The following is a 14,844-nucleotide window of genomic DNA, read 5'->3' on the forward strand; positions in this document are numbered from 1 at the left end:
AAGAGGGGAGGGAGGGTGAGAGGGGAAGAGAGAGAAAGAGAGAGTGTGATGTGAAGTGTGGGATTCTGGGCAGCGGCTACATAGCGCGAGAGAGAGAAAGAGATGATGCCTGCCTTCAATGTAATCACCTAATCAGAGTTCCTATACTGATCTCTTCCCCCAGTGTTCAGATCCTATATTGATATCTTCCCCCAGTGTTCAGATCCTATATTGATCTCTTCGCCCAGTGTTCAGATCCTATATTGATCTCTTCCCCCAGTGTTCAGGTCCTATATTGATCTCTTCCCCCAGTGTTCAGAGTTCATCCACTCCTGTGTCTGGTTTAGAGGTCGACCGATTAATCGGAATGGCCGATTTAATTAGGTCCGATTTCAAGTTTTCATAACAATCAGAAATCTGTACTTTTGGGCCCCGATTTCCGATTATTATTTTTTTATACCTTTATACCTAACTAGGCAAGTCAGTTAAGAACACATTCTTATTTTCAATGACGGCCTAGGAACTGTGGGTTAACTGCCTTGTTCAGGGGCAGAACGACAGATTTTCACCTTGTCAGCTCAGGGTATCCAATCTTGCAACCGTACAGTTAACTAGTCCAACGCTCTAACCATTGCACTCCACGAGTAGCCTGCGTGTTACGCGAATCCAGTAGAAGCCAAGGTAAATTGCTAGCTAGCATTAAACTTATCTTATAAAAAACAATCAATCATAATCACTAGTTATAACTACTATAACTACTAATCCAGTTTAGCAGGCAATATTAACCAGGTGAAATTGTGTCATTTCTCTTGCGTTCATTGCACGCAGAGTCAGGGTATATGCAACAGTTTGGGCTGCCTGGCTCATTGTGAACTAATTTGCCAGAATCTTACGTAATTATGACATAACATTGAAGGTTGTGCAATGTAACAAGAATATTTAGACTTAGGGATGCCAACCGTTAGATAAAATACCGAACGATTCCGTATTTCACTGAAATACTAAAAGTTTTGTTTTCGAAATGATAGTTTCCGGATTCTACCATATTAATGACCAAAGGCTTGTATTTCTGTGTGTTATTATGTTATAATTAAGTCTGATTTGATAGAGCAGTCTGACTGAGCAGCAGCAGGCCCGTAATCATTCATTCATTCAAACAGCGTTTTGCCAGCAGTTCTTCGCAAGCACAGCTCTGTTTATGACTTCAAGCCTAATGGCTGGTGTAACCAATGTGAAATTGCTAGCTAGTTAGCTGGGTGTGCACTAATACCATTTTAAACGTCACTCGCTTTTAGATTTGGAGTAGTTATTCCCCTTGCGCTGCAAGGGCTGCGGCTTTTGTGGAGCGATGGGTAACGATGCTTCGAGTGTGGCTGTTGTCGATGTGTTCCTGGTTCGAGCCCAGGTAGGAGCGAGGAGAGGGACGGAAGCTATACTGTTACACTGGCAATACTATAGTGCCTATAAGAACATCCAATAGTCAAAGGTATATGAAATGCAAATGGTATAGAGAGAAATAGTCCTATGAATACTATATTAACTACAACCTAAAACCTCTTACCTTGGAATATTGAAGTCTCATGTTAAAAGGAACCACCAACTTTCATATGTTCTCATGTTCTGAGCAAGGAACTTAAACGTTAGCTTTCTTACATGGCACATATTTTACATGGCACACATTTTTACATGGCACATATTGCATATTGGCACATATTGCTTTCTTCTCCAACACTGTGTTTTTGCATTATTTAAACCAAATTGAACATGTTTCATTATTTATTTGAGGCTAAATTGATTTTATTGATGTATTATGTTAAGTGTTAATTCAGTATTGTTGTAATTGTCATTATTACAAATAAAAAATTAAAAACATTGGCCAATTAATCGGTAACGGCTTTTGTGGTCCTCCAATAATCGGTATTGAAAAATCATAATCATTCGACATCTAGTCTGGTTAGATCTTCATTATTGTCTCTCCGTCAGGTACGAAGTTAATTTCACACCTGCATAGATAATAGCCTGGAGATCTCTCTGATATGGACTCCTGTGTTCTCTGTCCTGTTATATCTCCATCGTTCCCTCCTGCTTTTTCTCTCTCTCGCTTTCTCATTCTCTCTGTCTCGTCTTTCTCTCTCGCTCTCTTTCTCTACCTCAATCACTCACTCTCTCTCTACTTCTCTCACTCTCTCTCTGTCCCTGTAATGTTATACCAGGCACATCTCCCTCTAATGTTATGACATGAAGTGTTTAGCAGGGGCGGGGGGGGCGTTCAGGTTCACCTCTTCAGGTCACTGTGTTCCTCATTAGAGCTGTGTTCGACATCCTGCAGAGACCGTGTTTGTTGTTGTACCAGACTGGTTCATTGAACACCCTGTAATGTTAATTTGGATGTGACTGGGCCTATGACCTGTGTGTGTGTGTGTGTGTGTGTGTGTGTTTGCAAACCTCTATAATTGTTTGTTTTTATTTTGGAGAGACGAGAGAGGGGCTCATCTGGTCCCTATCTTCCCCGAACAGCAGGCACACTCTGATTGGAGGGATGTGACTGGGCATTTTAGCTATCTCTATTATGAAAAATCACTTCCTGGTTTATGCAGAGAATTGATGCAAACGAGGTGTAAGTTACTTACTGTATACTAATGATCATGTCCTTACTGTGGATGGATGTGGTATTCTCTGTCTTCTGGTGGCATTATATCAGGATAGAAATGGTTTTAATGACATTCATGTTTTATTTTAATGGAGTAGAACAACGCAAATCAAATCAAATGTTATTGGTCACATACACATGGTTAGCAGATTGTATCGGCCATATACACATGGTTAGCAGATGGTATCGGTCACATACACATGGTTAGTAGATAGTATCAGTCACATACACATGGTTAGTAGATAGTATCAGTCACATACACATGGTTAGCAGATGGTATCGGCCACATACACATGGTTAGCAGATGGTATCGGCCACATGCACATGGTTAGCAGATGGTATCGGTCACATACACATGGTTAGTAGATAGTATCGTGCACATGGTTAGTAAATCATATTGGTCACATACACATGGTTAGCAGATGGTATCGGTCACATACACATGGTTAGCAGATGGTATAGCGAGTGTATAGCGTGCTTCTACACCTGCATTGCTTGCTGTTTGGGGTTTTAGGCTGGGTTTCTGTACAGCACTTTGAGATATCAGCTGATGTACGAAGGGCTATATAAATAAATTTGATTTGATTTGTGTAGTGACATGCTTGTGCATCTAGATCCGACAGTGCAGCAGTATCTAACAGCAATCAATCAAATCATATCAACAATTCCACAACAAAACCTAATACACACAATCTAGTAAAGGAATGGGATAAGAATATATAATATAAAATATATGGATGAGCAGTGACAGAGGCTAAGATGCAATAGATGGTATAGAATAGACAGTGTAGTATACAGTATATACAAATGAGACGAGCAATGCGAGATATGTAAACATTATTAAAGTGACTTTATTAAAGTGACTAGTGTTCCATTTATTAAAGTGGCAAATTATATCAAGTCTGTAAGTAGGCAGCTGCCTCTCTGTGCTTGTGATGGCTGTTTAACAATTTGATGGCCTTGAGTTTGAAGCTGTTTTTGCCACTTCTTCACCACACTGTCTGTGTGGGTGGACCATTTCAGTTTGTCGGTGATATGTACACCTAGGAACTTAAAACGTTCCACTTTCTCCACTGCTGTCCCATCGATGTAGATAGGGGTGTGCTCCCTTTGCTGTTTACTGAAGTCCACGATCATCTCTTTTGTTTGCTGACATTGAGTGAGAGGTTATTTTACACATTCTGAGAGCCCTCACCTCCTCCCTGTAGGCTGTCTCGTCATTGTTGGTAATCAAGCCTACCACTGTTGTGTCGTCTGCAATCTTGATGATTGAGTTGGAGGCATGCATGGCCACGCAGTTGTTGGTGAACAGGGAGTACAGGAGGGGGCAGAGAACGCACCCTTGTGGGGCCCCAGTGTTGAGGGTCAGCGGAGTGGAGATGTTGTTTCCTACCTTCACCACCTAGGGGCGGCCTTTCAGGAGGTCCAGGACCCTTTTGCACAGGGCGGGGTCGAGACCCAGAGTCTCAAGCTTAATGATGAGTTTGGAGGGTACTATGGTGTTGAATGCTGAGCTGTAGTCAATGAACAGCATTCTTACATAGGTATTCCTCTTGTCCAGATGGAATTGGGCAGTGTGCAGTGTGATGGCGATTGCATCGTCTGTGGACCTATTGGGGCGGTAAGCAAATTGGAGTGGGTCTAGGGTGACAGGTTTGGTGGAGGTGATATGATCCTTGACTAGCACTTCATAATGACAGAAGTGAGTGCTACGGGGCGATAGTCATTTAGTTCAGTTACCTTTGCTTTCTTGGAACAGCAACAATGATGGCCATCTTGAAGCATGTGGGGACAGCAGACTGGGATAGGGATTGATTAAATATGTCCGTTAACACACCAGCCCGCTGGTCTGCGCATGCTCTGAGGATGCAGCTAGGGATGCTGTCTGAGCAGGCAGCCTTGCGAGGGTTAACACGTTTAAATGTTTTACTCAAGAAGGTGTTTAGTTTGTCTGGAATCACGACGTGGCTGGTTTTCTGTTTGTAATCTGTGATTGTCTGTAGACCCTGCCACATACATTCTCGTGTTTGAGCTGTTGAATTGCGACTCCACTTTGTCTCTATACTGACGTTTTGACTGTTTGAGTGCCATACGTAGGGAATAACTACACTGTTTGTGTTCCACCATATTCCCAGTTGCCTTGTCATTAAATGCGGTGAAACGTGCTTTGTTTAGCACGAATGCTGTCATCAATCCACGGTTTTTGGTGAGGGAAGGTTTTAATAGTCACCGTAGGTACAACATCTCCTGTACACTTCCTTATAAACTTGCTCACTGAGTCAGCGTATATGTCAATGTTATTCTCTGAAGCTACCCGGAACATATCCCAGTCCACGTGATCAAAACAATCTTAAAGCGTCGAACCCGATTGGTCAGACCAGCGTTGGATAGACCTAAGCACGGGCGCTTCCTGTTTTAGTTTCTGCCTATAGGAAGGGAGCAACAAGATGGAGTCATGGTAAGATTTGCCAAAAGGAGGGCGGGGGAGGGCCTTGTATGCATCGCAGAATTTAGAGTAGCAATGGTCGAGCGTGTTATTCGACCATGCATTCGATATGCTGATAGAATTTAGGTAGCCTCATTCTCAAATTTACTTTGTTAAAATCCCTACCACAATAAATGCAGCCTCAATATATATGGTTTCCAGTTTGCATAAAGTCCAGTGAAGTTCCTTGAGGGCCGTCTTTGTATCGGCTTGAGGGGGATATACACAGCTGTGACAATAACCAAGGAGAGTTCTCTTGGGAGATAATACGGTCGTCATTTGATTGTGAGGAATTCTAGGTCAGGTGAACAAAAGGACTTCGAGTTCCTGTATGTTGTTACGATTACACCATGAGTCGTTAATCATGAAACATACACCCCCGCCCTTCTTCTTACTGGAGAGATGTTTATTCCTGTCGGCACGATGCACTGAAAATCCCATTGGCTGTACCGACTCCGATAGCATATCCCAAGCTAGCCATGTTTCCGTGAAACAGTATGTTACAATCTGCAAGTTCCCCTCTGCGTAGTTGAGTTTGTCATGTTTATAATGCAGTGGTCAGGTCAGCTATTAGATTTGTGCCTGATTGAGATAATACCAGATCTCGTGCTTCTGATGACCTGACGTAAGAGCGAGAGCGAGAGAGTGACACATTATCTCAAACACACACAACTCCAGTCTGTCCCTGGCCCCTCCTACACCTGATTACACCTGCAGCATCCTGGGAACCGGTTGTACAATGACAGACAGACAGACAGACAGGGAGGGCAGAGCCTTGAGGTTAAACAACACAAACACAGCAATGCAGCAACCACCACTAGATGAGGAAACCTGCAGCGTAGGACAGGACCAAACTAACTAACTTCCTGTGATCTGCTTTTCTGGTCAAACTGGGACATGGAGAGGGAGTGTAGTACAGAGTGCAGCAGGGGAAATATAGCCACATTGGATAAGAGATTACTCAGGAACTGTCCAGGTAGTTTTGTTGAGTATTGTTTACTTTTAATAACTGCAAACACCCACACACCCTGTCAGATATATCCTGAAATACTTTTCCTCAGCAGGAAGCAATGTAACTTTGTGTAGATATGTAGAACAGCAACTGTACATAATGATGTATTTAGGTAGGTTATGTCCTACTGTAGGTTACATCTTACTGTAGGTTATGTCCTACTATAGGTTTTAAATCTTGCTGTAGGTTATATCCTACTTTATGTTAATTTACTGTAGATTATGTCCTATTGTGTGAGAGAATATTTCATGCCAAAATAATTTGCTGTGTTTATGGCTACGTTTATGTCCTACTGTAGGTTACATCTTACTGTAGGTGATATCCTACTTTATGTTAACTTACTGTAGATTATGTCCTATTGTGTGAGAGAATATTTCATGCCAAAATAATTTGCTGTGTTTATGGCTACGTTTATGTCCTGCTGTAGGTTACATCTTACTGTAGGTGATGTCCTACTGTAGGTTATATCCTACTGTAGGTTAAGTCTTACTGTAGGTTATGTCCTACTATAGGTTTTAAATAGGTTACATCTTACTGTAGGTGATGTCCTACTGTAGGTTCTATCCTACTGTAGGTTAAGTCTTACTGTAGGTTATGTCCTACTATAGGTTTTAAATCTTGCTTTAGGTTATATCCTACTTTATGTTAACTTACTGTAGATTATGTCCTATTGTGTGAGAGAATATTTCATGCCAAAATAATTTGCTGTGTTTATGGCTGAGAGCAGTGCAGTTGTGGTCAGGAGTGCAGTTGTACAGTTAGGCCTGTGTATAGTTTAGGCCCGATGATAAGTGATCTGTTTGTCATGTGTATCTGGTGTAGAATCAGTTGAAGATATTAATGTTGGTTAGTTTTTTCTCAGAGTGTAGCAGGGCTTTATATAGAACTTGTCTTTTTCTGAAGTAGTTCTTGTCGGGACTGACGTGTGTGTGTGTGTGTGTGTGTGTGTGTGTGTGTGTGTGTGTGTGTGTGTGTGTGTGTGTTATAGCACGGCTTGGTTATATGGTGAAGGGATGTCAGAGGAGAGGTGGAGAGATGTTCAGATGCTGTCAATAATGCTTCTCAATGACACAGTAACTCTGCTCAGCCACAGTATTTGCTGTCACTGCATGTATTACTGTATTGCTGCATTTATTAACTGTTTTGCTGCATGTATTGCTGCATGTATTACTGTATTTCTGCATGTATTGCTGCATGTACTACTGTATTTCTGCATGTATTACTGTATTGTTGCATGTATTACTGTATTGCTGCATGTACTACTGTATTTCTGCATGTATTACTGTATTGCTGCATGTATTATTGTATTGCTGCATGTATTACTGTATTTCTGCATGTATTACTGTATTGCTGCATGTGTTACTGTATTGCTGCATGTATTATTGTATTGCTGCATGTATTACTGTATTGCTGCATGTATTATTGTATTGCTGCATGTGTTATTGTATTGCTGCATGTGATACTGTATTGCTGCATGTGATACTGTATTGCTGCATGTATTCCTGTATTGCTGCATGTATTCCTGTATTGCTGCATCTGTTATTGTATTGCTGCATGTATTACTGTATTGCTGCATGTGTTATTGTATTGCTGCATGTATTACTGTATTTCTGCATGTATTGCTGCATGTGTTACTGTATTGCTGCATGTATTATTGTATTGCTGCATGTATTACTGTATTGCTGCATGTGTTATTGTATTGCTGCATGTATTATTGTATTGCTGCATGTGATACTGTATTGCTGCATGTGATACTGTATTGCTGCATGTGATACTGTATTGCTGCATGTGATACTGTATTGCTGCATGTATTACTGTATTGCTGCATGTATTACTGTATTGCTGCATGTATTACTGTATTGCTGCATGTGTTATTGTATTGCTGCATGTATTCCTGTATTGCTGCATGTATTACTGTATTGCTGCATCTGATACTGTATTGTTGCATGGTTTACTGTATTGCTGCATGTACTACGGTATTGCTGCATGCATTACTGTATTGCTGCATGCGTTACTGTATTGCTGCATGTGTTACTGTATTCTGCATGTGTTACTGTATTGCTGCATGTATTACTGTATTGCTGCATGTATTACTGTATTGCTGCATGTGTTACTGTATTGCTGCATGTGATACTGTATTGCTGCATGTGATACTGTATTGCTGCATGTGATGCTGTATTGCTGCATGTGATGCTGTATTGCTGCATGTATTACTGTATTGCTGCATGTGATACTGTATTGCTGCATGTGAAACTGTATTGCTGCATGTATTACTGTATTGCTGCATGTGATACTGTATTGCTGCATGTATTCCTGTATTGCTGCATGTATTATTAACTGCATGTATTCAATTGAAATGGGTATATGGAATCAGGGCCAGTGTCCTCTCACTGCAGGGACATGATGAGTGTACGGCACTAGAAATTAATGGAGTGTGCGCACACACACAATAACACACACAGCAGTAGATGGCGGCAGGTTTGCCTTGCGGTTAGAGAGGCGAGCCAGCAACCGGAGGGTCGCCAGCTCTGGTATCAAATCCTAAATGCCATTGCCTGCCGTTGTGCCCTTGAGCAAGGCACTTACCCCCACAACAACAGTTCCCCAGACGCAGCCTCCTGCACCTTTCCAAAACCTGTATATGTACAGTACCAGTCAAAAGTTTGGACACCTACTCATTCAAGGGTTTTTCTTTATTTTTACTATTTTCTACATTGTAGACATCAAAACTATTAAATAACAGATATGGAATCATGTAGTGTTAAACAAATCCTAATATATTTTATATTCTTCAAAGTAGCCACCCTTTGCCTTGATGACAGCTTTGCACACTCTTGGCATTATGTCAACCTGCTTCAACCAACAGTCTTGAAGGAGTTCCCACATATGCTGAGCACCTATTGGCTGCTTTTCCTTCACTCTACAGTCCAACTCATCCCAAACCATCTCAATTGAGTTGAGATCAGGTGATTGTGGAGGCCATGTCATCTAATGCTGCACTCCATCCCTCTCCTTCCATGTAAAATAGCCCTTACACAGCCTGGAGGTGTGTTGGGTCATTGTCCTGTGGAAAAACAAATGATAGTCCCACTAAGCACAAACCAGATGGGATGGTGTATCGCTGCAGAATGTTGTGGTAGCCATGCTGGTTAAGTGTGCCTTGAATTCTAATTTATTTAACCAGGTAGGCTAGTTGAGAACAAGTTCTCATTTGCAACTGTGACCCGGCCAAGATAAAGCATAGCAATTCAACACATACAACAACACAGAGTTACACATGGAATTAACAAAACATAGTCACTAATACAGTAGAACAAAATGAAACAAAAAGTCTATATACAGTGAGTGCAAATGAGGTAAGATAAGGGAGTTAAGGCAATAAATAGGCCATGGTGGCAAAGTAATTACAATATAGCAATTAAACACTGGAATGGTAGCTGTGCAGAAGATGAATGTGCAAGAAGAGATACTGGGGTGCAAAGGAGCATGATAAATAAATAAATACTGTATGGGGATGAGGTAGGTAGGTAGATGGGCTGTTTACAGATGGGCTATGTACAGGTGCAGTGATCTGTGAGCTGCTCTGACAGCTGGTGCTTAAAGCTAGTGAGGGAGATATGAGTCTCCAGCTTCAGTGATTTTTGCCGCTCGTTCCAGTCATTGGCAGCAGAGAACTGGAAGGAAAGACGACCAAAGGAGGAATTGGCTTTGGGGATGACCAGTGAGATATACCTGCCGGAGCGCGTGCCACAAGTGGGTACTGCTATGGTGACCAGTGAGCTGAGATAAGGCGGGGCTTAACCAAGCAAAGACTTGTAGATAACCTGTAGCCAGTGGGTTTGGCGACGAGTATGAAGTGAGGGCCAACCAACGAGAGCATACAGGTCGCAATGCTGGGTAGTGTATGGGGCTTTGGTGACAAACCGGATGGCACTGTGATAGACTGCATCCAGTTTGTTGAGTAGAGTGTTGGAGGCTATTTTATAGATGACATCATCGAAGTCGAGGATCAGTAGGATAGTCAGTTTTCTGAGGGTATGTTTGTTAGCATGAGTGAAGGATGCTTTGTTGCGATATAGGATTCTAGATTTAATTTTGGATTGGAGATGCTTAATGTGAGTCTGGAAGGAGAGTTTACAGTCTAACCAGACACCTAGGTATTTGTAGTTGTCCACGTATTCTAAGTCAGAGCCGTCCAGAGTAGTGATGCTGGACGGGCGAGCAGGTGCGGGCAGTGATCGGTTGAATAGCATGCATTTAGTTTTCCCTGCGTTTAAGAGCAGTTGGAGGCCAAGGAGAGTTGTATGGCATTGAAGCTCACCTGGAGGTTAGTTAACACAGTGTCCAAAGAGGGGCCAGAAGTATACAGAATGGTGTCGTCTGCGTAGAGTTGTACCAGAGAATCACCAGCAGCAAGAGCAACATCATTGATGTATACAGAGAGGAGAGTCGGCCCGAGGATTGAACCTCTTGGAACCTCCATAGAGACTGCCAGAGGTCCGGACAACAGACTTCCGATTTGACACACTGAAATCGATCAGAGAAGTAGTTGGTAAACCAGGTGAGGCAATAATTTGAGAAACAAAGGCTGTCGAGTCTGCCAATAAGAATGTGGTGATTGACAGAGTCAACAGCCTTGGCCAGGTCGATGAATACGGCTGCACAGTCATATCTCTTATCGATGGCGGTTATGATGTCATTTAGGACCTTGAGTGTGGCTGAGGTGCACCCATGACCAGCTCTAAAACCAGATTGCATAGCGGAGAAGGTACGGTGGGATTCGAAATGGTCGGTAATCTGTTTTTTTTACCTCGGCTTTCGAAGACCTTAGAAAGACAGGGTAGGATAGATATCGGGGCGGCAGGGTAGCCTAGTAGTTAGAGCGTTGGACTAGTAACCGGAAGGTTGCAAGTTCAAACCCCCGAGCTGACAAGGTACAAATCTGTCGTTCTGCCCCTGAACATGCAGTTAACCCACTGTTTCTAAGCTGTCATTGAAAATAAGAATTTGTTCTTAACTGACTTGCCTAGTTAAATAAAGGAAAAACAAATAAAAACTAAATAAATATAGGTCTGTAGCAGTTTGGGTCTAGAGTGTCAACCCCTTTGAAGAGTTGGATGACCGCAGCAGCTTTCCATTCTTTGGGAATCTCAGACGATACGAAAGAGAGGTTGAACAGGCTAGTAATAGGGGTTGCAACAATTTCGGCAGATAATTTTAGAACGAGAGGGTCCAGATTGTCTAGCCCGGGTGATTTGTAGGGGTCCAGATTTTGCCGCTCTTTCAGAACAACAGCTAACTGGATTTGGGTAAAGGAGAAATGGTGGGGGCTTTGGCTGTTTGCTGTGGAGGGTGCCGGGCAGTTGACCGGGGTAGGGGTAGCCCGGTTGAAATCATGGCCAGCCGTAGAAAAATGCTTATTGAAATTCTCAATTATCGTGGATGTAGCAGAGGTAACTCTGGGTCTTCCTTTCCTGTGTCGACATGAGTGCCAGTTTCATCATAGCGCTTGATGGTTTTTGCGACTGTACTTGAAGAAACGTTCAAAGTTTGTGAAATGTTCCATATTGACTGACATACATGTCTTAAATTGGTGGACTGTAGTTTCTCTTTGCTTATTTGAGCTGTTCTTGCCATATTATGGACTTGGTCTTTTACTAAATAGCGCTATCTTCTGTATACCAACCCTACCTTTTCACAACACGACTGATTGACTCAAGCATTAACAAGGAAAGAAATTACACAAATTAACTTTTAACAAGGCACACCTGTTAATTGAAATGCATTCCAGGTGACTACCTCCTGAAGCTGGTTGAGAGAATGCCAAGCGTGTACAAAGCTGTAATCAAGGGTGGCTACTTTAAAGAATCTGAAATATAAAATATATTTAGATTTGTTTATCACTTTTTTGGTTACTACATGATTCCATTTGTGTTATTTCATAGTTTTGATGTCTTCACTATTATTCTACAATGTAGAAAATAGTCAAAATTAAGAGAAACCCTTGAATGAGTAGGTGTGTCCAAACTTCAGGAGTCAGGAGCAAGGAACTGAAAAACAGGAAGTGCAGTGACAGGAAGAGGAAGTTTGGGGTTAGAGCCGTTGCCGGACATTGCCCCCACAGTGAAGCATCATTGGACATGTTGAGTTGCCTGTCTTTGTACTCCTCAACCTGTGGTAGGTGTGTTTTCATGGCTGCTTTGGTAACACAGCACCCTCTTAGGGAAAGTGTGAGTGAGTGAGTGAGTGAGTGAGTGAGTGAGTGAGAGAGAGAGAACAGCAGGCAAGCATGTAATGAGGAGTCCAGATGGTGGGTGGAGAAAGCCCTCTGCTTTAATCCCTGCGCCTGGATATCATACCCCCCCACCCCCACTCACACACAGCCCCCCCCATGGCCCCACACTAAGCATGTCCACTCTTCCCCTAAACACCCATCCTGACTGTCGCTGTTGTAACAGCAAACTGTGGGAAGTGGGTGGTGCTTGTGGTTAAAATGAAGAAAGATCAGAACATTTTGCATGTGTGCTCTTACTCTTCCGTGTGTGTGCGTCCGTGTGTGCCTATCATTATTTTACAAGGTAGTGTGTCTGTTTTTCTCTTTAATATTTGATGTGCAGATGAAATGACTCTGGTGAGTGTATTAGCCTAGTGAGGATGCCCTACACATCACAGTATAACTCATTACAATTCAATCTCAGAGGAAAATATCACATGAACTCTCTTGCCTCATGTGGATCAGAATTGGCACAAATACTGTATTCATATCTCTGGCCTAATGCTTGGTCAGAGCACTGTCTCATTGTAGCTGCTGCCCAGAATCCCTCAAAACTACGAGATTCCAGACTTCACACAAGCGTTCTCTCTCTCTCTCTCTCTCTCTCTCTCTCTCTCTTGCACTGCTCCTCTCTCTCTCGCACTGCTCCTCTCTCTCTCTCTCTCTCTTGCACTGCTCCTCTCTCTCTCTCGCTTTATGTGTCCTTACGTTATAGTAAACAATATAGGAACAATTGGTAAATGTGGTCCTGTCATTGCAGAGAAGAAAGGCAAGGCCAGCTGTTTCCAGTCCAAGAACACTGATGAGGAGGTCTGTGTCGCAGTAAAGATCGAACACACTAAAGGTAGACTTGACCATAATCTATCCATCTCTTACATCCTCCATCTACCTATAGTATCTCATTCTTCTCTCGTCCACTTTCTCACTCTTAATAGTCAATTCAATTCAAAGGGCTTCATAGGCATGGGAAACATATGTTAACATTGCCAAAGCAAGTGAAATAGATCATTAACAAAACTAAACTAAAAAAATGTACAGTAAACATTACACTCACAAATGTCATATTATGGCTATATACAGTGTTGTAACGATGTACAAATAGTTATCACTGTCTCCTCTTTGAATCACTATCTCCTCTTTTAATCCCTCACATACTGGAGCGCCAAGTATAGGACCAAAAGGTTCCTTAACAGCTTCTACCCCCAAGCCATAAGACTGCTGAACAACTAACCCCCCTTTTTTTTTACACTGCTGCTACTCGCTGTTTATTATCTATGCGTAGTCACTTTACAAATGACCTTGACTAACCTGTACCCCTGCACATAGACTTGGTAGCCTTTTTTACTTTAGTTTATTTAGTCAATATTTCCTTAACTCTATTTCTTGAACTGCATCGTTGGTTAAGGGCTTGTAAGTAAGTGTTTTAAGGGCTTGTAAGTAAGTGTTTTAAGGGCTTGTAAGTAAGTGTTTTAAGGGCTTGTAAGTAAGTGTTTTAAGGGCTTGTAAGTAAGTGTTTTAAGGGCTTGGAAGTAAGTGTTTTAAGGGCTTGGAAGTAAGTGTTTTAAGGGCTTGGAAGTAAGTGTTTTAAGGACTTGGAAGTGAGTGTTTTAAGGGCTTGTAAGTAAGTGTTTTAAGGGCTTGTAAGTAAGTGTTTTAAGGGCTTGGAAGTGAGTGTTTTAAGGGCTTGGAAGTGAGTGTTTTAAGGGCTTGTAAGTGAGTGTTTTAAGGGCTTGTAAGTAAGTGTTTTAAGGGCTTGGAAGTGAGTGTTTTAAGGGTTTGGAAGTGAGTGTTTTAAGGGCTTGTAAGTAAGTGTTTTAAGGGCTTGTAAGTAAGTGTTTTAAGGGCTTGTAAGTAAGTGTTTTAAGGGCTTGTAAGTAAGTGTTTTAAGGGCTTGGAAGTGAGTGTTTTAAGGGCTTGGAAGTAAGTGTTTTAAGGGCTTGGAAGTAAGTGTTTTAAGGGCTTGGAAGTGAGTGTTTTAAGGGCTTGGAAGTGAGTGTTTTAAGGGCTTGGAAGTGAGTGTTTTAAGGACTTGTAAGTAAGTGTTTTAAGGGCTTGGAAGTAAGTGTTTTAAGGACTTGTAAGTAAGTGTTTTAAGGGCTTGGAAGTGTTTCTTGTATTCAGCACGTGACAAATACAATTGTATTTTATTTGATCTCCTCTCTTCTATCCTTATCTGTTCATGAACTACTGTTGTCTACTGTACTAAAAGATAAGTATTTAACCTTTGTGAAGTGACAGGCCCTATAGTGTAGATGTGACCACGGTGTACTTACTGTACTGTGTAGATGTGACCGTGGTGTTTTTACTGTACTGTGTAGATGTGACCATGGTGTACTTACTGTACTGTGTAGATGTGACTGTGGTGTATTTACTGTACTGTGTAGATGTGACCGTGGTGTACTTACTGTACTGTGTAGATGTGACCGTGGTGTACTTACTGTACT

At 42.0% G+C, this 14,844-nt stretch overlaps 1 protein-coding gene across 5 annotated transcripts in view; it reads left to right on the forward strand.

Annotated features, from left to right (window-relative positions):
• Window positions 1-14,844, forward strand: part of LOC109866795 (FYVE, RhoGEF and PH domain-containing protein 4) — a 107,237-nt gene that overhangs the window by 50,066 nt on the left and 42,327 nt on the right. For 2 of the 5 annotated variants that reach the window (XM_031801252.1, XM_031801255.1), the window contains exon 2: window positions 13,161-13,244. The exons of 2 other annotated variants lie outside the window; for them this stretch is intronic. In XM_031801252.1, the coding sequence (XP_031657112.1) occupies window positions 13,161-13,244 (84 nt within the window). Of the gene's footprint in view, window positions 1-5,961; window positions 6,091-13,160; window positions 13,245-14,844 lie in introns of those variants that run through there. One more of the 5 variants, XM_031801253.1, reaches the window with a different exon arrangement.

Source organism: Oncorhynchus kisutch, linkage group LG22 (assembly GCF_002021735.2).
Source record: "Oncorhynchus kisutch isolate 150728-3 linkage group LG22, Okis_V2, whole genome shotgun sequence".
Lineage (NCBI taxonomy): Eukaryota > Metazoa > Chordata > Actinopteri > Salmoniformes > Salmonidae > Oncorhynchus > Oncorhynchus kisutch.